General features: G+C 39.8%; 1 protein-coding gene across 3 annotated transcripts in view; it reads right to left on the reverse strand.

The window, feature by feature from the left end:
* Positions 1–19,292, reverse strand: part of SCN10A (sodium voltage-gated channel alpha subunit 10) — a 94,055-nt gene extending 74,763 nt beyond the window's left edge. For all 3 annotated transcript variants that reach the window (XM_032594807.1, XM_032594806.1, XM_032594805.1), the window contains exons 1-3: positions 19,023–19,292; positions 17,664–17,791; positions 14,549–14,629 (exon numbers count right to left, since the gene is read on the reverse strand). In XM_032594807.1, the coding sequence (XP_032450698.1) occupies positions 14,549–14,629; positions 17,664–17,791; positions 19,023–19,292 (479 nt within the window). The remainder of the gene's footprint in view (positions 1–14,548; positions 14,630–17,663; positions 17,792–19,022) is intronic.
* Positions 19,293–27,185: the final 7,893 nt, after the last annotated feature.

Raw genomic sequence — 27,185 nt, forward strand, 5'->3', positions numbered from 1 at the left:
TGTAAACAGTAACTGTCAGATGACAATCAAACACATTAGGTAGAATAAGCTACCCATGATCAAGTCCATGTTAACCAGTAGGAACTCTCAGTCCTTGAAACACACACACTGTTTTTAAGAACGTGAAAAGACAGAAATTCTATGAAAATTATGGTCAGTCTTACATTTCAGACTTTTAAATTATCTGTGCTTTTCCTTCTCAATCTGTCAAATGGTTTAGAGGCTAATGATTTAGAGACTTGTGACCAACAGAGGTCCCTGGATAACTTACTGAGAGACATTGTAGGGGAGGGAGAGACCTGAATTACTGTGCAAAACAGAGTGAGAGGAATCTGGAGTTCCAGGGAACAATACCGAAGGAAGACAGTGAGGCAGAGACATGGGAAAGCAACCCAAAGGGATAATTAATGAGAGAATATTATAAAGCAGCCTCATTTACCAAGATAGATCAAATGAAATACTGGCAAGTTGAATCCAGCAATGATCAAGCTGGAGCCATTAAAAGCAGATTGGCAAATTTATTAATGTAACCTTCTATATTAACAGATGAAAGAGCTAATGATAATCTTAATAAAATAGAAATATTGATAAAAACCAACACCCACTCATAATGAAACTCTTTTTTTACATCCTTCACACACTTTCATTTTTTTTGAAATTTAAATCAAAGTTAGTTAACATATAGTATAATAATAATTTCAGGAATAAAATTTAGTGATTCACCTCTTACAAATAACACCCAGTGCTCATCCCAACAACTGCCCTCCTTAATGCCCTCACCCCTTTAGCCCATCCCCCCACCCCAAACCCCTCTAGCAACCCTCAGTTTGTTCTCTGTATTTAAGAGACTCTTATGGTTTGTCTCCCTCTCTGTTTTTATACTAGTTTTGCTTCCCTTCCCCTATGTTCATCTGTTTTGTTTCTTAAATTTCACAAATGAGTGAAATCATATGATACTGTCTTTCCCTGACTGATTTATCTTGCTTAGCATAATACACTCTAGTTCCATCCACGTTGTTGCAAATGGCAAGATTTCATTCTTTTTTTTTGATCGCTGAGTAATATTCCATTGTGTATGTATATACCACATCTTCTTTATCTGTTCATCAGTCAAAGGACATTTGAGGCCTTTCCATACATTGGCTATTGTCGATAGTGCTGCTATAAACATTGGGGTGCATGTGTCCCTTTGAATCAGCACTCTTGTACCCTTTGGATAAATACCTAGTGCAATTCCTGGGTGGTAGGGTAGTTCTATTTTTAATTTTTTGAGGAACCTCCATACTGTGAAACTCTTTTTTAAAAAATATATTTATTTATTTTGAGAGAGAGAGAGAGCAAGAGCAAAAGAGGGACAGAGAGAGGGGGAGAGAGAGAATCCCAAGCAGACTCTGTTTTCACACCACAATCCCACATGGGGCTCAATCCCAAGAACCATGAGATCATGACCCGAGCTGAAACCAAGAGTTGGACGCTTAACTGACTGAGCCACCCAGGTGCCCCATAGTGAAACTCTTAACAAACCAGAAGTGGAACGAAATTTCCATAACTTGATAAAGGCTAATGATAAAAATCCCATAATCATCATGATAATAGTGAAAATTAGAAGCATACTTTTAAAAATCAAGAGCAAAGGAAATAACACTCATTACTGTAGATTCAATTCAGCATTGTGCTGAAGGTCTGGTCAGTTCAGTAAGACAGGAAAAGCAAACAAATGGTATAAGACTCACAAAGAAAGAAACAAGTTCATCATTATTTGCAGACGATATAATTGTTTAAATAGAAAACCCAAGAGAATCTACAGGAAAATGTTGAACTTGTTCAGGAGCTCAGCAAGGCTGTTGGGTGCAAAACCAATATGTAGACATTAATAACATTGACATATTTTAGCAATAAAAATAAACACTCAAAAGGACAACCACAATGATAATGTACCTAAGGATAAGAAATGTCAGTACTTTACATAAGACATAATGTTATAGAAGAATATAAAAGAAGGCCTGTATAAATTGGGAGATATGCCATGCTGATGTGAGGGAAGGCTTGACATCATAAATGTGGCATTCTCCCAATGGTAATAAATAAATTCAGTGGATCTGCACTTGAAGTTTCAACAGATTGGTAAGAAAAAAGCTTGAAAACATGACCCTTCGATTGATATAGAAAAGTAAAGAGAAGGAAGAACTGATTTTCTTTTTTTTTTAAGTTTATTTATTTATTTATTTATTTATTTTCAGGGAGGGAGGGACAGACAGAGGGAGAGAGAGAATCCCAAGCAGGCTCTGCTGCGTCAGTGCCAAACCTGACACAGGGCTCGAACTCATGAACTGTGAGGTCATGACCTGAGCTGAAAGCAAGAGTTAGACACTTAACTGACTGAGCCACCCAGGCGCCCCAAGAACTAATGATTTTCAAGAAGGTAAATAAGGATGGGTGTTTTGGTCAACCAGATCAAACCAGATGATTATCAAGCATTCAGATCAGTGTGGTGTTGACTGACGGAGTAAGAAATAAATAATCGGGAGAAACAGACCTGAGTATGCATGAGAATCTGGTGCAAGATGGAGGTAGTGGAAGGAATCACTTTGAAACAACGATCCATTAAAAATGGTGTTGGGATAATCCACACAGAAAAATATTAGAAGCTTATCTCAAGCCATGTGTGTGTGCATTCAAGTCTAGGGGGTGGTGTGAAATATCTAAATGTAGAAAGAAATATTATGATGCTTAGCAGAAAATACAGAATGCCTTTATGGAATACTATATAGCAGTAAAAAAAATAAATGAAATAAGTCTACACGCATCCACTTAGACCAGTCTCAAAATCACAGTATTGATTTTTAAAAAGCATCAGCTAAACACTGTTATTCAACATGGCATTGGAAGTTCTAGCCTCAACAATCAGACAACACCAAGGAATAAAAGGCATCCAAATTGGCAAGGAGGAAGGCAAACTTTCACTCTTCACAGATGACATGATACTCCAAATGGAAAACCCAAAAGATTCCACCAAAAAACTGCTAGAACTGATCCATGAGTTCAGCAAAGTTGCAGGATATAAAATCAACACTCAGAAATCAGTTGCATTCCTGTACACCAATAATGAAGCAACAGAAAGAGAAATTAAGGAATTGATCTCACTTACAACTACACCAAAAGCCATAAAACACCTAGGAATAAACCTAACCAAAAAGGTGAAAAATCTATACATTGAAAACTATAGAAAGCTTATGAAAGAAATTGAAGAAGACAAAAAAATGGAAAAATATTCCATGCTCCTGGACTGGAAGAACAAGTACTGTTAAGATGTCAATACCACCCCCAAAAATCTATATATTCAAGGCAATCCCTATCAAAATGACACCAGCATTCTTCACAGAGCTAGGACAAACAATCCTAAAATTTGTATGGAACCAAATAGCCAAAGCAATCTGGAAAAAGAAAACCAAAGTTGGAGGCATCACAATCCCAGACTTCAAAATGTATTACAAAGCTGTAATCATCAAGACAGTATGGTACTGGCAGAAAAACAGATGCTCAGATCAATGGAACAGAATAGAGAACCCAGAAATGGATCCACAAACGTATGGCCAACTAATCTTTGACAAAGCGGGAAAGAATATCCAATGGAAGAAAGACAGTCTCTTCAGCAAATTGTGCTGGGAAAACTGGACAGCGATATACAGAAGAATAATCCTGGACTATTTTCTTACACCATACATAAAAATAAACTCAACATGGATGAAAGACCTAAACGTAAGACAGGAAGTCATCAAAATCCCCGAGGAGAAAGCAGGAGAAAACCTCTTTGTCCTTGGCCACAGCAACTTCTTACTCAACACATCTCCAGAGGCAAGGGAAACAAAAGCAAAAATGAACTACTGGGACCTCATCAAAATAAAAAGCTTCTGCACAGCGAAGGAAACAATCAGCAAAACTAAAAGGCAACTGACGGAATGGGAGAAGATATTTGCAAATGACATATTCTATAAAGGGTTGATATCCAAAATCTATAAAGAACTTATCAAGCTCAACATCCAAAAAAACAAATAATCCAGTGAAGAAATGGGCAAAAGACATGAATGGACACTTCTCCAAAGAAGACATTCAGATGGCCAACTGACACATGAAAAAATGCTCAACATCACTCATCATCAGGGAAATACAAATCAGAACCACAATGATACCACCTCACACCAGTCAGAATGGCTAAAATAAACAACTTAGGTAACAACAGATGTTGGCGAGGATGCGGAGAAGGAAGATATTTTTTGCACTGCTGGTGGGAATGCATACTGGTGTGGCCACTCTGGAAAACATGAAGGTTCCTCAAAAAATTAAAAATAGAACTACCCTATGACCCAGCAATTGCACTACTATGTATTTGTCCAAGGGATACAGGTATGCTGTTTCGAAGGGACACATGCACCCCAACGTTTATAGCAGCATTACTGACAATAGCCAAAGTATGTAAAGAGCCCAAATGTCGATTGATAGATGAATGGATAAAGAAGATGTGGTATATATATACAATGGAGTATTACTCGGCCGTCAGAAAGAATGAAATCTTGCCATTTGCAACTACGTGGATGGAACTAGAGGGTATTATGCTAAGTGAAATTAGCCAATTAGAGAAAGACAAATATCGTGACTTTGCTCATGTGAGGAATTTACGATACAAACAGATGAACATAGGGGAAGGGAAGCAAAACTAATCTAAAAACAAGGAGGGGGACAAAACATAAGAGACTCAAATACAGAGAACAAACTGAGAGTTGCTGGAGGGGTTTGGGGTGGGGAGATGGGCTAAATGGGCCAGGGGCATTAGGGAGGACACTTGTTGGGATGAGCACTGGGTGTTATACATAGGGATGAATCACTGGAATCTGCTCCTGAAATCATTACAGCACTATATTCTAACTAACTTGGATGTAAATTAGAAAAATAAAAAATTAAAAATTAAAAAAAATTAAAAACAGCATCAGCTAAAGTGCACACAACATGGCATCATTCATATTCATTTGGAAAGACACGAAACAGTACTTTATGTGTGCGGTGCCAGGGAAACATTTCCCTGTTTGCCATGGGTTTAGTTTCATTTCATGTGTTCCTTTCTAGGTAAGAAAATATTTATCTTTCCACTGTGCTTTTCCCTGCAACCAAATTGCTGTATTTTGTCAAACGTTTCCCCAGGTTCTCAGTATGGTTAGTGACGGGCATCCTAGGGCCATCAAAGGGCCTTTTGAGTGACTCTTTATGAGCTTAGGAGGTAGGGATGATAGAATATCCCCCTGCATTTTTCATCTCCAACTGGGCTCCAATCTGATATATCCTTCCCCTCTGACTGCAGTGAATCTCCAGTTTCTTTCTTTTTTTTCTTTTTACTTTTTTAAATGTTTATTTATTTGAGAGAGAGAGAGAGAGAGAAAGAGAGAGTGTGTGGGGGGGGGGGGGGGGCAGAGAGAGAGGGAGACACAGACTAGAAAGCAGGCTCCAGGCTCTGAGCTGTCAGCATAGAGCCTGGCATGGGTCTTGAACTCACAAACTGCGAGATCATGACCTGAGCTGAAGTCAGATGCTTAACCAACGGAGCCACCCGGGCATCCCTCCAGTTTATTTCTGAGCGTGTGTGCGCGCGCGCGCGCACTCGCGCACACACACACACACACACACACACACACACATATATACGTATACATATATATATATATATATATATATATATATATATATATGAAACAAGCAGATAGATAGACAGGCAGGCAGTCTTTACCAGCAGGCAGCAGTATAAAGCTAATGTTTCAGGGATGTATAATGTCTGGGGAGGGAGATAAGAGATGGGAAACGCTTGTGTCCAAAACATTGTATCAAGAACAGGGTGGTAGGAACCAGCTTCTGATTCCTCACTGGCTATGATCTTCTCAAGAATACACAGCATGATCTTTGTAGCCCCAGTCTATCCCAGGGACATTTATCCTTTTCCTTTGGGCTCCCAGCAACCAATGGCTGTTATCAGTTTGCATTTCAAAAATAAAATCTGGAATCTGATAATTTTCATGAGGCCAGGATGCTGAACATCCTCCAATACCTGCCACATAAGTTTCTAGAAATAAAACCAGAGAGGTAGATTTTTATCTCTTATGTATATATTTTTTCAACGCGTGTTTATAAAAGAAGCTTTGTCAACAATTCAGTTCATGCAAAATCTGATAAAGAATGAATTTAATAATAGTGGGCATGGAAATTGGTACAACCTTGGAAAACAGTTTGGTGATATCTCAAAAATTAAAACCGCATCTCCCTTTGACCCAGTCATTCCACTTCTGAGAATTCGTCTCTCACATGTACCCATGTTACTGTGCAAAGATATGAGCAAGGAAGGATACTCACTGAAGAATCGTGATGGCAAAATATGAGGATTATCTTGATTAGGGCCAACATAAATGCCTATTAATAGGATAATAGTTAAATAAACTTGGCCTTATCCATGTAAGTGAAATCTATTCAATTTCTATGGAACGTAGGCTGCTAGGATTTTTGCTGGGATTTCATTGACTCTGTAGATTAATTTGGGTAGCACTGGCATTTTAACAGCTGGTGAGTCTTCTAATCCCTTCCTTAACATGAGATATTGTTAATTTTTTAAATATTCATTTATTTATTTTGAGAGAGAGAGAGCGTGTACGTGTGTGAGCAGGGAAGGGGCAGAGAGAGAATACTAAGAAGGCTCTGTGCTGTCAGTGCAGAGCATGATGTGGGGCTTAGTCCCGGTGACCATGAGATCATGACCTGAGGCGAAATCAAGAGTTGGATGCTTACCGGACTGAGCCACCCAGGAGCCCTGAGATATTGTTAAAGTTATTTGATGCTTCTAAAATTTCTCTCAGTAGTGTGTTGTCATCTTTCAGTATAAATGTCTTACACATATATTTTATGACAGCTTTTGGATTTATTATTTCTACTGTTTTTCTGTTTCTTGCTCTTTTTTCTTTTAAATTATTCATTCGTTTTCCTTTCATTTATTTTATTTTTCTTTTTTTAGCTTTATATCAGGTGCTTAAATAATTCTCTTCATTTTATACTGATATAAATATTCTCTGCTTCAATACTATGGATTAACCCCTAAATACATCTTTAACCTTATAGGTGCTGGGTATAGTTTTTAAATTTTTTCTTCCCTAGAAATTCTATAATTTGAGTTTGTAGTATTTTTTAATCTAAGAGTTTAAAGGTTTTCAACATTACCAAATGGAAAGGCCTTTCTTTTTTTTTTTTCTTCTAATTTTATTATTACTTTATCACAGTGTGATGGGAGAATGTTGCCTGTATTATTGTTGAAGTTTTGTTGTGATTTAACATTTGGTCAATATGTACGGCAGTATATTCTCCATTTTTCCGGGAAAATGGAGTTTGATATATATTAATCAGATGTGTTTATGAATTACATATTCAGGTCATCCATATCTTTACATACTTTTTAAACACTTGGTCTGTCATAGGCAGAAATTAATTATACTCTCTGGTCCTTGTAATGTTTTTGTCTATTTACCTTTATACTGTTATGATTTTTGATTTATGAACACCGGCGCCACATTATTTGTTGCAAAGACACACATTACTCTTTTGGATTATTTTGCATTACAAAGTGTCATTTTCATCTTGTTTAATGAGTTTTGGCTCAAATTTCACCTTCTTTGATATTCACACCTCATGTCCCTCCCTTCCTGTATGCCTTTGCTTATATCTTTGTCCATCTTTTTTTTTTAAGTTTATTCATTTATTTTGAGAGAGAGAGAGAGAGAGAGAGAGAGAGAGAGAGAGAGTGTGGGGGAGGGGCAGAGAGAGAGGGAGAGAGAGGACCCCAAGCTGACAGAGCAGAGCCCCACGCGGGACTCAATCTCGTGAACCATGATCAAGAGTTGGACACTTAACCGACTGAGCCACCCAGGTGCCCCTGCCCATTCTTGAATTTTGACTTCTCCATATGACCTGGAGCGGTATACTGTTTATTCAACATACTGGATATTGCTTTGTTATGTCACATATTTGTGAATATGTGTGATTTGTTTTTGGAACAGAGGAGTCAAATCCATTTATATGTATTGACATGACAGATTTGCTTGATCTTTGTTTATATAACTTCAAGTTATATATTTAATAGTTTTTTAAAAATATGGTCTTGTGTGACATGTTTGATTTGCTTCTTGTGCACAGACGATTCTAAATTTAGAACAGTGTTTATTTGAGTTCTATTGGTTGCCTTTATAAGTACAAATTCATAATTATAACTAAAACCATGTAGTGCATTTTCCTTAGTACACTATCTATATCTCTTCTTTCCATTTGTTAACTCTCTTTCTTTTCCCACCCACCATATGCATCACCTGATTGTGTTTAATCGTACGCTTTTCGTCCTTACCTTTCTACTGTTAGATAGAATCATTTTCCCTTCCTTGATTTGTCTACTTTAAAGAACACTCTTCCACTTCTTGCTATTACAGAAGCAGCAGCAAGTGAGCGTACCCCGCTCCCACGTTCTTTCCTCTTTCCACTCCCAGTTATTGTTACTTGTATCATGTCCACATTTTCAGGGCCTCTGTGGTTTTAGGGGGTAAAATGCCTCCATCGTCATGTTTATCCCTCTCTGCGGGCATCTCCTTTAACAAGTCCTGACGAGCTGAGTCATTTTGCCAGGCCTCCGCCCACTTTTGGCCTTCCGAGATTGTTTTGACATCTTTGTCCTCTGTGCTTTTCTTTCTCCTTCTCTTTGTTCTTGTATATTTATACCATTCTTATTCCCATGCTGTCATTTTATTGGCGTTCTGAGAGGGTTGGGGTAAAACATATGCATGCTATCTTCCATATTTAACCAGAATCCCCAAATAACTCTTACTTTTGAAAGAAAATGCTTTGCCTTAAAAGTTCAAAATAAGGATAGAGATTTTTACATGCTATATGATCTCAGCCTATATATAGTTAAGAAAACTGCAGGCCCCAAATGGTGCCACTTAGAGTTCCCAAACCAGGGCTTAAAACCCAATCTTTACGGAGTTTCCATCTCCCCAGAAATGTGGCCTTGACTGGTCAGTCAGGAAATTGTTCTCTCTATCAGCACCAAAGAGTCTGTCACTGGGGTCCTCTCCATCCCCAAAAGAAAGGCGAGGTGATCTACATGAGAAGACACCTGCTTTTTCCCCTAGCAAGCTGCCTCCTCTGGACGAATCCTTTTCCTTTGGTAATAACTTTCTTACCCTCATTCTCCTACCTATAAAAACCTTCTACTTTGTACAACTCCTCTCTACTTGCTAGATAGGCTGCTGCCTGGTTCACCAATCATTTGATAAAGCCAATTAGATCTCCAACATTATATATATGGAGAGAGAGAGAGAAAGGGAGAGAGAGAGGGAGAGACAGAGAAAGAGAGAGGAGAGAGAGAGAGAAGGAGAGAGAGAATAAGCTAAAATACCAACAGTGATTTCTCGACCTAATTACTCTCTTCTGATTTATATTTTTCAGTAGTCTGTATTTTATGCAATGGCCAATTTTAAAAAATCATTTTGTTTTTAAGCTTTTTAGTATGATATGTAATGTGCGTGATAAAAATGCACATGGACCATAAATTAACTATAAAATGAAAGCTTGCACATTAGCTTGGGCTACCATAAAAACACCATAAACTGAGTGGTCAAAGCACACAAGTTGCCTTCTCACAGTTCCAGAGGCTGGAAATTGGAGATGAGGGTATCTCCTGGCCAGGCTCTGGTGAGAACCCTCTTCTTGGTTTGCTAAGGACTGATTTCTTGCTATGTCCTCACATGACAGAGAGAGAGTCCTGGAATCCATTCCTCTTCTTACAAGGACACTGGTTCTATTGGATCACGGCTCTGCCCTTCTGATCTAATTTAACCTTGTCACCTCCTTAAAGGTCCCTTCTCCAATACAGTTACTTGGGTTAGGGCTTCAACATATGGGTTGGGGGCAGGGTAGCATAATCCAGTCCATAGTGGCTGTGTGACAACTACTCATGTCACTAAATGGAACATTATGAGCACCCCATAAGCCCCTTCCCAACTATGTCCTCCCTCCTCTGCCCCAGAGATTTTATTTATATTTTTACCTCCAAGTAAGTACCTCTAAACAAAATAGTTAAGTTCTGCTAGTTTTTAAATTTTGTATAAACGGAATCATACTTATGTAACCTTTTGTGTCTGGCTTTTTTCATCCTTGTTTTGTGGAACAGTAATTTACTCATTTTTATTGCTATACATTATCCCATTTTAAGAATATAAGAGGGATATTTAATGCACCAAAAATTTTTGGACATTTGGGTTGTTTCCAGTTTGGGGCTTTTATGGACAGTGTTCATAAACTTTCTCGTAGCTATATCCTGGTGCCCATACATATTTCTGTTGAGTTTATGTACCTAAGAGTATAATTAAGAATCACAGTATATGTGTGTCTTCACCTTTATTTGAGGATATCCACTGATTTCCAAAGATGTACAAATTTACATTTCCACCAGCGGTATATGAGTTTCTGTTGCTCCATACCCTTAATACTTGGTATTGTCACAATTTAAAATTTTCCTCATCTGATGAGTAGATAATAATCTCTCAGTGCAATTTTTAAGTGTTTTTTTTAAAGTTTATTTATTTATTTTGAGAGATAGAGAATGTGGGAGGGCAGAGAGAGAGGGAGAAAGAGAAAATCTCATGCGGGGCTCAAACCCACAAACCATGAGATCATGACCTGAGCTGAAATCAAGAGTCAGGTACTTAACTGACTGAACCACCCAGGTGTCCCAATCTCTCTCCGTGTAATTTTAATTCGCATTTCCTTGGTTAAGAAAAAGGTTAAGGATATTTTCATATGTGTATTGACCATTTGGGTTTCTGCTTTTGTGAAATATCTATACAGATATTCTGCTCACTTCAAAACTGGTTGCTCTGCATGAAAAGATGTTCAGCGTCGCTCCTTATCAGGGAAATACAAATCAAAACCACACTCAGGTATCACCTCACGCCAGTCAGAGTGGCCAAAATGAACAAATCAGGAGACTATAGATGCTGGAGAGGATGTGGAGAAACGGGAACCCTCTTGCACTGTTGGTGGGAATGCAAATTGGTGCAGCCGCTCTGGAAAGCAGTGTGGAGGTTCCTCAGAAAATTAAAAATAGACCTACCCTATGACCCAGCAATAGCACTGCTAGGAATTTATCCAAGGGATACAGGAGTACTGATGCATAGGGGCACTTGTACCCCAATGTTCATAGCAGCACTCTCAACAATAGCCAAATTATGGAAAGAGCCTAAATGTCCATCAACTGATGAATGGATAAAGAAATTGTGGTATATATACACAATGGAATACTACGTGGCAATGAGAAAAAATGAAATATGGCCTTTTGTAGCAACGTGGATGGAACTGGAGAGTGTAATGCTAAGTGAAATAAGCCATACAGAGAAAGACAGATACCATATGGTTTCACTCTTATGTGGATCCTGAGAAACTTAACAGAAACCCATGGGGGAAGGAAAGGGGAAAAAAAAAGAGGTTAGAGTGGGAGAGAGCCAAAGCATAAGAGACTCTTAGAAACTGAGAACAAACTGAGGGTTGATGGGGGGTGGGAGGGAGGGGAGGGTGGGTGATGGGTATTGAGGAGGGCACCTTTTGGGATGAGCACTGGGTGTTGTACGGAAACCAATTTGTCAATAAATTTCATATATATAAAAAAAATAAATAAAAAAAAAAGAAAAGGCAAGAAAAAAAAAAACAAAACTGGTTGCTCTGATGTATTTCTAATTGACTTGCAGGATCAGTCTTCTGGATATAAACACTTTTTAGGTATACGTGTTGCAAATATCTCTTACTCACTAGGCTTGCTTTTTCACTCTTACAAAGTTGCCTTCTCATGAACAGAAATTCTTAATTTTAGTAAGCTACAATGTATCAGTTTTCCCCTCTGTGGTTAGTGCTTCTTGTGCAAATGTAATAAATCTTTCCCTAACCTGAGGTCATGAAGAAATTCTCCTTTTGTTTTTGCCTAAAAGCCTTCTGTTTTTGTCTTTGACAAAAAAACTGTATTCACCCACCTAGAGTTGATTCTTGTATGTGGCATAAAGTTGGATGTTCAAAGTAATTTTTCTATCGAGATACTGAATTCTCCAGCATCTCATATTGAGGACTGCCCTGTCCCCACTGCTCCGCAGTGCTGCCTTTAACGCAAATTCGATGCCTGTATGCGAGCCAACTATTCCGTCCCGCTAGTCTGACTAATCTTACCCTCCACTGCACCTGGTTCAATTATTGGAGCTTTAGGGTACATTCGTACACCCAGTAGGGCCAGTTTTCTTCTCCCACCTTGATTTTCTTCCTCAAAAGCGTCTTGGCTATCATTTGCTCTTTACATTTTTATATAAATCTTAAGGTTAATTCATTGAGTAATAAAAAAAAACTTGTTGGGATTTTGATTGGGCTCGCATTAAATTCATTAGTCATTTTGAGGAGTCTTACAATATTGTGACTTTGAATCCGGGAATATAATACATCTCTCCATGTATTGGGTTTTCTGTCATATCACTCAGTATTTTTCATAATTTTCTTTGCAGAGATCTTACTCATACTTTGATAATCTTGTTTCTAGATACTTTTATTGTAAAATGCCACTGTAAATGGTATTTTTTAAATTTATTTTTTATTTATTTTTGTAAATGTTATTTTAAAAAACCATTGTTTCTTGCTAGATATAGATATGCAATTCATTTATGTATATTAATTTGTACCCAGCTACCTTGCTATGCTGCCTTGTTAACTTTAATAGTTTATCTCTAGATTATGTTGGTTGTTTTATGCACACAATTGTATTATCTGTAAATCATGGCATCTTTGCTACTTCTTTTCTTATTCTTTCTTTTCCTTGCCTTCCTATGCTGGCTAGCCTCTCCTTTACAAAGTTAAATAGAACTGATGAAACAGACATCTTTCTTTTTTTTCTTTTTGTTTCTGATCTCAAATGGAAAGCTGGCCATGTTTCACAATTAAGTATGATATTTTCTACCTCCTTCAGTGTCATTACCCTTCACCAGAGCACAGCCATTCCCTATATTCCTTCCTTTCTAGATATTTCTAATCACAAGCAGATATCAAACTTTATCAAATGATTTTTCAGCATCAATTAAGATGACTACATGATTATTCTCTCTAATCTATTCATAAAATAAAACACAGGGGCACCTGGGTGGCTCAGTCGGTTGAGCGTCTGACTTCGGCTCAGGTCATGATCTCACGGTTGACGAGTTCGAGCTCCACATCAGGTTCTGTGCTGACAGTTCAGAGCCTGAAGCCTGCTTAGGATTCTGTGTCTCCCTTTCTCTCTGTTCCTCCCCCACTCCCACTCTCTCTCTCTCTCGAAAATAAAGATTTTTTAAAAATTAAAAGAAAGAAATAAAGCATATATTGGACGCTTGAACAACACAGGAGTTAAAGGCACTGACCCCCTGCACAGTAAAAATCTACATATAAGTTTTGACTCCCAGAAACTTAACTACTAATAGCCTACTGTTGACAGAAAGCCTTACCGATAACGTCAATAGTCAATTAGCACATATTTTGCATGTGATATGTATTAGAGACCATCCTCTTACAGTAAAGTAAGCTAGCAAAAAGAAAATGTTATTAAGAAAAGGAAGAGAAAATACATTTACAGTACTATACTATATTTATTGAAAAAATCCATGTAAAAAGTGAACACGCACCAAACCTATATTGTTTAAGGGTTAACTGTATTTTCTATTGTAGCATGCATTAATGTTATAATCAGAAAAAATAATTTTTTTAAATTTAAAAGGTGGAAAAAGGCAAAGCTCTACAGAGTTCCTATTATTATACCAAAGGTACGTCAGTCTTGCACTGAGCTAGGGGCACCTCTCTCAGATTTGTTGGTGCAGGATGTTTCTGGAAAGGCCCCACTATGTTCTGAAACTACAGAGGTTCCATCTGCTAACCCAGGGAAATAGAATATTCTCAGGAATATTAAGGGCACTTTGAAGTGTATGAGCCATGATAACATAAATAGCTTCATTCACGGGTAATTTTCTGAATATGTTCCAGAACCATTTGTTCTTCATTCCATCTCAATTTTGCTCCTGCCTCTCAGAGTAAGCCTTCCCTAAACTTGGTTGATGTGTGTACCTAGCAGGTGAATGTGGGGAGTGGGTGGTGGCAAGGCTCATCTGCCCAGGCCACCCCAGACTAATGAAATCAGACCCTCTGGGACTGAGACCCAGGCATTAATATTTTAAAAATCTCCCCTAGGGGATTCCAAGGTTGAGAACCACTAATCCGCAGTTCTTCAAAGCTGAAAATCACATGTGTGTTTATGAACCAAAGTCCACAGAAGAAGGAAGTATCTAACCATCATAAAGTCTGCAATACTCAAACGAGACCAGCAGGAAAAAGACAAGAAAAAAAGCCACCAAGTGAAGGAAGAGACGAAGAGGACAGAAAGAGGAGACACAGGAAGGACAGTGACAGCAAATCTACTTACTCAATTCTCTCTGGAAGCTCGGTTTGGGTCATGCCCACACAATTGACCAAAATAGTGACCGTAATAAATAAACTGAACCACCTGAGAGGGCTGCGTTAAGGAAAAGCTGAGAGTCGCCATGTTTCTCTGACATCATCCATGATCACCTTGACACTGAACTACTAAATTCATAGCTTTTAGCTAGGATCAGCTTTATGGTCTTGTCACATAGCAAGTGCTGGCATTTACTGAGTGCCTATCCTGGGCTGGCTACTTCATTCACATTATTTCTAATACAATTGAACCTATAGGGAGCTATTCTATCTACACGTTGGAACTAAGAAAATGGGCTGAAAAAGCTTAAATAACTTTTCCTAGGTCATACAGCCAGTCAACCATGGTGCTGAGATGTGACCTCAGATTGTTTGATAACAGAACCCTGAGCAAGAAGGAAGGAAACAAGAATCCTTTCTCCAAAATGGCCTGCTGCCCAGACACCTTCATTTCACTATACAATATATTCTGGAATTACATCCAGCCAATGCCTCTTTTTTTCCCAAAAGATAAAGAAAATACTCCTAAGAAGTTAGAGGTAATGGGAAGGTTACCAGCTTTCATGGGAATTAATTCAGTCAGATTGTTTTCCTGACTTAGCTGAGATCAGTCACACTGAGGAAACAGACCTCTGGCTAGGAATGGTGGGGGCAGGCACAGGAAGGAAAATGCTGGATCCAGGAGAAAATTCCAGAGAGGAAATTTCCAGGAGAAAATTCCAGATGGAATCAAGCTGAGGTAGACAACTCTGTATAAACAGAGAGAAGAATTTTCGAGGTTGCACCAAGGGACTACCACAAAGGGAAGGAGGAGATAGTGAGGAAGGCAAGTGGAAAGGGGTAAATAGATGGAAAGAAAGGTTGGTAGAGAAAACCCAGAGATAAATTTCTCCCATTGGACATTTTTCTCAGGACTAGCGTGGGTTCCTAACAATTACTTCCTAAAGAAAAACAAAGCCCAAAGATAAGCTTGACCTACAGAGAGAGTGAACGACTCATCTTTCATCATTTCAGTTTGAGCAGAAGTATTTAAAGCTATTTTAGTTTTCTGTAAATGTCTTTAATGTGCCCTGTTTTACAGTTACTTAGGAACACATCTATTCTGAAAAGGGAAATTCTGCTAATTAAACCATATTTTCCTGTTGACTTGCAATTAAATTAAGAAATGTGTTCACATGGGGGGAAAATGTTAACTCAAGGATTAAATTAAAATTGTATCTCCAACTCCACAAACCTTTAAAAGTAATGTATTAGGTATAATGTTACTTGTGGAAACATGCATAGAAAATTTGATTAGAATTACAGTTTTGGTGAGATATTAATAATAAGACATGGAGAATTCCATAGCTTGAAGAATATCTTTTGGGAGTGGAGCTACCAAGTTCATAAGATTTAAATATATAAATGCAGGCTTTTGCGAGAAGGAGACTCTCAACGGCTTTTCTGTCCAGCTATGACTCCATCCAGCAATTATGATTCATCAAATCTCAAGATGAAAAGAATATTCACTGGTCACTTGGCTCTTTAAAGGGATTTTATTTCTAATTAGCTGTTTCTTACACCTAATTAAGATGTAACTCAACCAGGATGCGTGGAGAGGAGTTTGTATATTTGACGTTTTTCTTTATTTGTAGTTTTTATGTAATTGGATATGTATTTAAAAAAAAAAAAAACACCCAAGTAGAGATGACATACTGAGCGAATAAATTACCTCAGTTCATTTCCATTAACTGCCTACGTACTTATCGCTGATACTGTTCTAGGCAGGATGCAGGCTGGACCTCTTAACTGGCTGTGTGACCTTGGACAATTTATTTAATGCCTTTGAATAATAGTTTCATCATCTGTAAAATGGGGATGCTAGTCTCTTCTTCAAAGATTTCTGTACCTGTGACTGTGATGATGCTTAGGAGGTATTTAGCAAATGGTAGCCTACTGTTACCATTACATATCCTTATATAGGATCAGAAAATCCAAGATTGAATTAAGAAAATATAACTCCCACCGCGTGGCCACGAAGGCAAAGAAAATACAATGCAAGTACACGGAGCAGCAAAGTTTCACACTGAGAGGAGTCCTTGCCAGTTACCCGCTCGCTGAGCGCTGTCCAGCAATCCAGCAAGCTGCCCCAGAATGGCAGGGAGAGAGCTCCTTTTACTGGAGTCTCCCAAGAAGAGGCTGGCTACCATCTGTCAGGCAGCTGAGGCAAGGCTGTTCTTGCAAATCAACCTCCTGGAAGCCAGGGCTGAATTTGTCATTAGGAACTTCCAATTTGGACAGTCACCAGGGAAGATCCTTGGAAACCGAGCCAAAGTGTCTTTTTTGACCTAGTTTGGCTTGCCTTGAAAAACAAAACAAAATAAACCAAAAACTGAAGGCAGATTCTGGAGCTACCTAAAAGCAGTTAATAAAACACAGACATTTGACTGATTTGTCTCTAACCATTACCATATTCCCCAGTGACATGAACGTTGGACTATTGACATTTTTTTGGTCTACTGACCTTTTTAACCTGCTTGCAGTTTGGGGGTAGCTTGGGATGTTGGCCGTGCCCCATGACCAATGTAGTCCCCCTGAGACAATCTATGCTCCACCCACTGTGGTCTGTCCTCTTTGTCCTCTGGCATGTCTTGTTTTTTTGACCAATAAACAGCCACTTCCCAGCACGGCTAAGGCACAGAGTAACAACCCATGCTTATCTCATCTGCCCAAAGAACCCTCAGGGCCTTCTGACTGGTTATTATGTCGTGAGACGAGCAGGCCTCATATGGCAAAAATGTGCCTGGCTTTGCATCAGCAAAGCTCCTTCATAAGGAGGACATTTTTGGGGTCGTGCGTGCATAGGTGTGTCCCAACTAGTTTAGGTGAACCCAAACCCACCTGTGGCTTGCGTGAGCACCTCCTCTGTCTTGGGACTGCTATTGAACACATTAAAGCCACAAACACTTTTTCCTTCCAATTTAATGATTTCATTGTTTCAGGATTCAATTAGAGAAAACCTCTATTGCTAACCTCTGAAGAAGGTGCTGGACACTGGGCAAAGCCTGATTCTAAAAGGAATCACGTGGAAGAAGCAACAGTGCAAAGGATATGAGTGGACAGACACTTTGATGGCTGTTCTTCTGATCAGGTTGAAAGGACTGAATAACCACAGGGCCCGAGTTGCACTAAACCGAGAAATGGTCCTCCCTTTGTTCAGCACCATAAACGTCTACAACAAAACAAAGCAGAAGGACCTACAGTGAGAAGCATGGTCTTCACACAACCAGGTTTTTAAGCATGCATGTTGTCATCTCGGGCTTGTGAGCAAGAAGGGTTCTGGGAACCATGCATCCATCAGTGGAGAGCCAAGTGGAAGGGTAGAGTTGGAAGGGATCAGGGATAAAGAGCCATATCCTCACCTTCCTAGCAAGACCCCAGTCCCCATGGGTGACTGTGCATCAGGATGAGCCCATTAATAGTGCCCAATGGGCAGGCAGCTGACCTGGGGCTGGTAGGATGCATCAGGGCCATAGCCAGGATTCTGGCAGCAGGAAGGTGGGTCTGGCTGCATTACATTCCTCTTCTGATCAGTGGATCATCCCTGGTGCTGGGGTACCCCCTCTACTCTCCATTTTCTAGGTCTCGCTTTTGAAACCCTCCACTGGTTCCCTGTGAGCATCTGGGAAGGTAAGGGCTCTTGGCCCATGAGAGGAGGGAGAAAGACATTCCAGTGCCTTTTCATTTTCTCTGTAGACCATATTTGAGATGGCTAATTCGTGTCCCTCAACTCCCAAACATGCACACATTTTTTTTTTGGCTGTGTGGAACATCTAAGACACAATACAAAGAGGGAAATTGTCATGAAGCAGCTCTTACTTAAACTATTGGTTCTCAAATGTTTTGATTTCAGGACCCTTTAACACTCTCAAAAATTATTGAGGGCCCCAAGGAGTTTTTGTTACTGTTTATACCCTTTTGCTTATACTGTGTGTGTGAGTGTGTGTGTGTGTGTGTGTGTGTGTTACCCCCAAACCCACTGAAACGGTTTGGGGAACCCCAGGCGTTCTGAGATAATACTTTGAGGACCACTGGTTTAAACCATCCTAATTTCTGTTCCCCTTCCATACTCTACCCCCACCTGCAACCTCAGGATCTCTGCTCCCCACTTGCAAAGAGACCCAACAGGAGATCCTAGGCCAGTGGTCATCCAAGAGAATAACCAGCTTCCTCTGAAAAATTTACAGCAATTGTTGCTTTTGAGGATTTGAGTTTAATTAGCCTCTCCCATAAATATTATAAAAATGCAAAGAGTGTCAAAGAGATGAGTTGGATATATTTGTCATTAACTGAGTCTAGCTGATAGCCACATCATCCAGGTGCAGGAGAACTCCCTAGGCTGAGTGGAGCAGAGGCTTCCTCTCCCAGAACTGAGAACAGCCTTTCAAGCCAGTCACCCTTACCCGGTGTGTGCTGTAGAAGGGGTCCAGATCCTCCAGGGGCTCCCCAACCAGCTCTGCAGGGAGATCACCATAGAACTTGGGCAGCTGGTTGCAAGCTTTCAAGTCTAGCTGGGGCCGAGGCTTCTCTTCTTGGTCCTTCTGCTCTCTGTGCTTATCTTTGGCTTTCTTTGCTGCCTGCTTGGCAGTAATTCGCTTTTCAATCTCCACCAGGGACTCTGGAGTGAATCGACGGAAGTTGGTAGTTTCCAGGGACCCAAAGGGGAATGCCATCTTCTCATTCTTTTTCAGGAAGAATTTATACTCTTATGAGAGTGGATATCACCACAGAGAGGTAACAGCCTGCCCACTGGCCCTCTCCCTCCAGTTCTTTCCTAACTGACACGTTGTTGCTAGAACAGCCTCCTGACCCAGTTCCTTCCTCAGTAACTCACACTGAGCTCTCCCCAGAGCCTTACTGCCCTGTGGAACTCTTGGGAGACTGTTTATTCCATCCTCCTCCAGGCATCTCAGGATCAAGCTATGCCCTCCATGAGCTTATAAAGCATTACTCCTTCGTCTTTTGTAACACCACCACCACTGCCACCATCACCACTGCATGATTTAGCCATACTGCCCTCTCTTCCTGTTTCTATCACCACTGAGCAGTAGGCACTCTCCTGCATTCATTAAAGACTGGCTCATGTGATCTGTGGCAAAAACAATGCTAGTAAAAATTTCCCCCTTTGAAAAGCATTTGTTAAAAAGTATGGAAGACATTAGCATGTTTTATTGTCCTTTTGTTTTGCACTGGGTGCTTTTAAGAAGGGACAACCATTCCTAGATGTGACAGCAAGGGAGAGGAGAAAGCCCAGCTCCTTGGCACATGGCTGCATTTGCCAGCTGAGAGTGTGCTGTCAGCTGAATGCTCTAAGCTTGGCAGCATATTTGTATTTTTTTCTGTTCTTAATAAATCACAAGATTTAATTTTCCTAAACAGTTTTTTCTTCTTTGAAAAAAATCATATGAATAAGAGTTTGCTTATTTCTTCAAATGATTGATTCATGGGCCCATTTTTTGCCGTTTGTTTTCATCTAAGTGCACCCACATCTCCTAATAGCCTATCGATGACTTAATAGGTCATGATGATTTTAAAACTGTCCTATGGTCCCATAAGTTGGTAAAATCCTGATCTAATACATGATTTCTAATGCTGCCAGACAGGATCTTTGGGACTCTGGTCCACCACGGTCCATACAAAGCCTGAAAGGTACTCCAATGACTAGGTTTTCTATGGGCTGCGATGTTCTCAGGAAGCTTGCCACCACTAGCACTAGTCTGGAAGCAAACAGAATGTTTGCCATCACAGATGGGTAGAGCAGTATATGTGGCATTCTTTCTACTTACTCTAGGGAAGTTAGATCTGAAAGTCCTGCAAGATTCATCCATCCTCTTAGTTCTCTGCAGTCACCATTGGCCCTGTGGATAATCTCGCTTTGCCACCTGCTCTAGTGCAGTGATCTTCAAAGGCCAGTGCACAGTATGGTGCTGCACCAGCTGCGTCATTGTCACAGGGGACGTGAGTTAAGATACAGATTGTTGGACCCTACATGCAAAGATTCTCATTCAATAGGTCAAAGGTGAGATCTAGGAGCTGCATTTTATAAGCTCATAGCTGAAGCTGTTGAAGGTGTTCTATCTTTGAGAGGCAATGGAAGCCAGTGCAACTGTGGACATGAGATGGAGCGAAGGTCAGGGTTACAAGATCAGGGTAGGATTTGATGACCTGCTCCGACAGCTCTACAGTCTAGAGGAAAGTCTTCCTGGATTCTGGAGGCAAGTCAGAAGCCAGTGTTGAGTGTATTAGGCAAAAAGTGACCTGGCATCAAGTGGCTGGGTGTTATTGTTGAGTGACCATCCTAAGAAACTGACTCCTCACAGGTTTTGTTGAGTCCTTGGGACCTCCACCCTTCTGTTATCAGAATTAGGGCAACCACTGGCCAGAAATTTCAGGGAGCTCATACTCAAGGGACAGGAACACGAGTGGAATTTGGTTGTTTCCGAGGGTTAAGCTTCTGTAGGTACTTGCCTTGTATCTGGGACTCCTAGGCTACAAAAGGACCCACCGGATCTCTTCTGGATGGGCCATAAAGGCATCTTAACTCAGATTTCTGAGCTGTGGTGAGTAAGCAGTTTCTAAGAAGAAACAAAGTCAACCAAAGGTGATTGAATAGATGATGGGTGTTTCACATTTGTCATTTCACTGGTGATCGAAATAACTGGATGGTCTTTAGCCAAGACCTATGGTCTAGGCGGGCCAGCAGACTCAGGGCTGCTAAATGGAGGTGGATATAAATAAGGGTACAAATGAGGGTCTCCTTGAGATGATAGTGGATAGGGCAGGTGTGATGTGGTTTATAATAAGAAATATGTATTTGGTCGTTGTCCCATTTCTGGCACAGAGCTCTTAAAACCTTTAGAATTTCCTAATTGATGTCTTGTGTATGTTAATGAGGTGCTTTTGAAACTCACCTAAGGATGGGGGCTGATTGCCAGTGGGACCAACCATGAAAGGATTGAAGCTTTCAGATTCCCACCTCACCTCTGACTCCCAGGGAGGTTGAGTTCAATAACCAATGGCCAATGGTTTAATCAATCATGCCTATATAATAAAGCCTTTATAAGAACATGAAAGAACAGAATTTGGAGAGCTTCTGGGTTTGTGAACACATGGAGATTTGGGGAGAGAGATGACCTCAGAGAGGCCATGAAAACTCTGCATTATTTTCCTATACGCTGCCTTATGCATCTCCTCCGTCTGGCTGTCCCTGAGTTTTATATATAAATATAAATATAAATATTATATAAAATGATATAAAAATAATATATAATATATTAATATATATAATTATATAAAAGTATAATTATAAAAATATAAATAAATAAATATTTATTTATATTTATATATTTATATTTATAATAAACCTGTAATCTGTAAGTAAAATGTTTCTCTGAGTTCTGTGAGATGTTCTAGCAAATTAACCAAATTCAAGGAGGAGGTCATGGAAACCTCTGATTTATAGCCAGTTGTTCAGAAGCATAGGAAACAACCTGGGCTTGCAATTGGCATCTAAAGTTTTGTGTATGTGAGCAAGGGGCAGTCTTATAAAACTGAGCTCTTAACCTGTGAGATCTGGTGTTATCTTCAGGTAGATAGTGTCAGAATTGAGTTGACCTATAGAATACACATCTGGTGTCTGGAGAATTGCACCTTGGTGGAGTGGGGGACATCCTAACACACACACACACACACACACACACACACACACACACACACACACATTGGGATTGGGTATTAGAACATCTTAACAGGACAGAGTGTTCTTTCTTCCAGTTTCTGTTGTTATTAGAACAGATGTTTCTATAGTCATGTAGCAAGTCTGAGTTGCCCACAAAGATAGCTGAACCTCATGAGAAGAACTACTTGAATTATCAGCCTACAGCAACACCAAAAGTGGGCACAATTATCTCTTTTAATCCCCAAAGAAGTCCTAAAGAGTAAGTAGAAAGCATTTTCTTACATACAAGACAATTAATAACCAGTGAATACTATAGGTTATAAAGATATTATTGGACTAAACAAGCTTGTCTCTGAGTCTTTTGACTCCATACCCAGTGCTCTTCTGTTTCTGGGATGGGTCCCACTGGCTGGAGCAGTTCTGGAATCCTACTGATTGGGGAATCATTGGAGGGCTCTGGACTTAATAGAGGTATAGGTTGATCTGAATGCATTCAGATTTGATGAAGTTTTCAAGGGGTCTTAGAGCAGCCCCTTTGTGTTATATAGCTCACTGATGCTCTTAAAATACAATGGAGGATTTTCCCCACTAATGTAGCTTTTGCCTCTGTATGGCAGATATGATGTATAGCAAACAGATAATTATACTTTTTCCAGGTGAAAGTATCAATGTAGGATTGCATCTTCTGATTGCATCTCACACAGCTTATGGTTCCTCTCATTTATTTATACACAACCAAAATTATCATTTTCATGTATGTGAGTCCTAAATCTGGACCTTCTGAACTCTGGACCTACTAATTCAATGCCTTTGACATATCCCTTTGAATGCTCCAGAGACACCTCAAAGTCATTTTCCCCCATGATCTCTCAATCTTCTCTCCACCCCCACTTTTCCTCTTCCTGTGTGCCCTATCTCAATAAATTGTGTAACCATTTTTCCAAAATGGAAGCTTAGGGGTTCTTCTTTACATGTTTTTCTCCTGCAAGTCTTCCTCCCTTATGCCAGACATTGTTTTCAACTCCAGGGATACAGCAATGAAAAAACTATAGACCTTTGGGGGCTTAAATATAGCTCTGGGTCTCAGCCAACTTAGGCCAGCTTCCTAGAGAGAGACTTTATGGAAAAGACTGAAGTTACAATGACATCATGGGAAGTCTGGAGTCACATTTGAAACATAAACCTAAATTTATATCTCCAGCTTTTCACCTACATTCTAAATTGTTATATTTAGTTATCCACTCATAGCCCCTCACAAGGATTTTTGATAGATGTATAAAGCCTAACTATTGATAACCTTACTCCAAATGTGCTCTTCTCTTTGTCAAGTTTATTTCAATAAATTGAAACTTCATCCTACCAGTGGCTCAAACCCCAAGTCTTGATACTTTGGAATTATGTATCACTTCACTTCCTCTCTCTCAAATCTCACATTTGGATGATCAGAAAACCAATGACCTTACATGTGAAGTACAGCTGTCTATTTCTCATCACAGCCACTGCTACCTCCATAGTCCAAACCACTATCATTCATCTCCATGACTACTGCAATGGTCCAAGCACTATCACTCACCACCACTGCTATCTCCATAGTTCAAACACTATTACCCACTTCCACTGCTACCTCCATAGCCCAAACCATTGTCATGTCTTTCTTGGGCCGCTATTATATTTTCTCAACATGTCTCACTGCTAGGATCCTCTCAAATCTTTGTGGTCTACACATTTGGAAGCAATATGAGTGATCCTTTGAAGTGTGTTTCCATAAACTTCATCTCTGAGCTCACCTCATATCATTATCTCCCTTGCTCACTGAAACCCAGGCCCATAGACCACCTAGCTGCTTATTGGACACACCAAGCATGCTCTTGTCTCAAGGTGTTTGGACTTGCTATTCTTTCTGCCTGGCATTTTCTTCCCATTTGTAAACACATGGATCCTTCATATATCACCTGTTGGGGAAGCCTCCCCTGACTATTCTTTCCCAAACAACCACCTTTGGCCACTTTCCATCCCTTTACCTCCCTTCACTTCTCCTCATAGTACTTATAACTAATATTAACATTTTGATACATTTACTATCTCCTTAAACTAGAATTTTTCCTTCCTGAAAATATGGATTCTGTATGTTTGGTTAACGAACGCTTAACACTGAGAACAGTGCACATACTAGATGATCAACAAACATTTGTGGAATACATGAGTGAATGAACTCAAAGGATCCTGAATGGGTATCAGATATTTACAGAACATTGCTAGAGATTTTCATCTGCAGCAGAACTGAGTTTTGGGAAAACAAGCACCAGTACTTAAACTATGAGACCAAAGTGGGTAGAAACTAACCATTTCCCATGTTGCTGGGGGGAAAATAGGTTGTCTGCTCAGTAACAACTGAAGGCTTTCCTAAAATCCACTCTTATTTGGATAAAATTTGTTATCCAAGGTGAGAGGAGAAAAATTAAGGCTGGAACCTGGAAGGCTATGGGGGCAGAGAAGCACTGAACATTATAGAGATGCTCCAGCCAAAAAGGAAGAAGAACAAGAAAATACTGGTGTCGTAGAAATAACACGAAGAAAAGTTCTAGGAACTGTTGAGTTTTGTTCTAGTAATGGGAATGGTTTTAGTCAGAGAAAGTACATAAGCATCATGAAGTGCAGAGGATATGACTAGATTGTTTGTGTTGTTGAAAGAGAGTAGTTGTGATATGGGTGTAACTGAAACTTGGATAAACTATTATTACATGAGGTACCCAAAGAGCAGGGCCATGGTAATGAACTTATCCAGGTTCTGTTGCCCTCACTTGCCTGCCTGATGGAATAGAAAGCATGTTGACAGGATGTCACTAAGACTGAGAATGTAGTTGGACCTTTCATGGCACTGGATTGAGAATATGATGAGCTGGTGGTGAGAAATAGTAGCCAAGATATTGAAACATCTGTGTGAAACTGTGTTGTTGCACATGGTGCTGAGAGTGTGGTCAGGCTCTCTAATTCATGGAATGAGAAACCAAGCTAGCTTTGGAGCTGGGATGATTTCTGGACTCTCTATGACAATGGGAGCATGGAATTCAATCTCTGTTTAGGTGGATGTGGCCACCTAACCATTCAAGTCTTAGAAAAGTCCCTGAGAGGGGCGCCTGGGTGGCGCAGTCGGTTAAGCGTCCGACTTCAGCCAGGTCACGATCTCGCGGTCCGTGAGTTCGAGCCCCGCGTCGGGCTCTGGGCTGATGGCTCAGAGCCTGGAGCCTGTTTCCGATTCTGTGTCTCCCTCTCTCTCTGCCCCTCCCCCGTTCATGCTCTGTCTCTCTCTGTCCCAAAAATAAATAAACGTTGAAAAAAAAAAAAAAAAATTTAAAAAAAAAAAAAAAAAAAAAAAAAAAAAAAAAAAGAAAAGTCCCTGAGATTTCAGCATTTTAGATCAGCAGTGATACTGGCATGTGCCTATCTGAGCAATCCATTGCCCTGAAATGTTTGATCATTAGGCACCTGATTGGAGAAGCAGGGCACTGGACACGTGAGCAAGTTGTCCAGGGAAAAGATAGAATTTGAAGTACTTATGCCACTGCCCAGTAGTCAAAGATTGAGCCTCAGGTATCCGTGGCACCAGGAAAATGTCACTAAACCATCTTTGAAACTGAATAGTCCTGAGTTGCCCCTGGTGCTAATGGACTGGAGTTATGGAAACCCTTGCTGAACATAATTTACTTCCAAATAATTCAGAGATAATAGCTGGTTAATCTACTGTCCAGGGATGGAGTACAACAAATGTATTCACAGAAGAGGGGAAAGTATGTGTACTGTCCGTGGTTCTGAAAGAGCAAGGCTGTGTCTAGTAGGGTCTTGAGCTGTCTGTGGTGCTAAACCAGACCGGTGGGGATGGGTGAAAGCTGAGTGGGAATGATTTTCTGTGAAGCTTGGTGAATAACTGATATGTTTGTAATGCTGAATGAGTGTGCCAGGCTGAAGTGCTGAGAGTAAACGAGTTTCTGTGGGAGCTAAAATGGAAGAAAGGAATAATTAAAGGAAGAAAGAAATCTAGGAGTTTGGGGAAGAAAGTGTCCAAAAGACATTTAATCAAAACATCTCTGCTCACCAGAATGAATATCCAAATGAAGTTAAAGAGGAGGAAAATATTCCTTTATAAAGGATCCTTACCTCCCTACCATCTCCTCCAACCCATTGAAAATGGGATTAGAAAGAGGAAAAAGATTTTCATCACTAAGGAAGAAAACAAGTTCCTCATCACATAGTCTGGGAGTGTTGTGGACTTAGAAACTCAGGATGGTGGATTGAGTCAGCTTTAGAGACTTCAAGTTATAATTATTCAAGAGACCCAGGGAGGTAGTGTGGTTTTGTCAAAATAGCACTAGGCTTGGAGACAGAAAGCTTTAGTTCTGACACTAACTAAGTCTTTTGATTGTCTGACTCTCATTTCTATGATTTGAAAGCTGGTGATGATAACATCTGCCCTGCTAATCTGACACTGTTGTCGGGAGAATCAAATGTATGTGAAAGCATTTTGTAAGCTAAGTGCTGTACAAATGCACAATATAGACTTTAATATTTCCCATTACACATGCTATTCAATAACCAATAGCCACTTAGCTTATTTCAATTCCACACCACTAGCTCTCAGCATATAAATGAAATAAGCATGGGAGATCATTTACAATTAAGCAGTATAAGGAACTCATAATGTTGTTACTTTATTTCTCTATTTCCAGCCTTTAATGTGTGAATACTTTTGAATATGGTTCTGCTGCCCCAAATAAAAGTGTTTATTTAATGAAGTAATACAAATTACAATAGACTCAATAATTTGAAGGGGGTTTATGCTGCAGATAAAAATTTTTATTTAAAACATGTAAAATCTACTTCCTTTTCCCTA

The sequence above is a fragment of the Lynx canadensis genome, chromosome C2, assembly GCF_007474595.2.
Source record: "Lynx canadensis isolate LIC74 chromosome C2, mLynCan4.pri.v2, whole genome shotgun sequence".
Lineage (NCBI taxonomy): Eukaryota > Metazoa > Chordata > Mammalia > Carnivora > Felidae > Lynx > Lynx canadensis.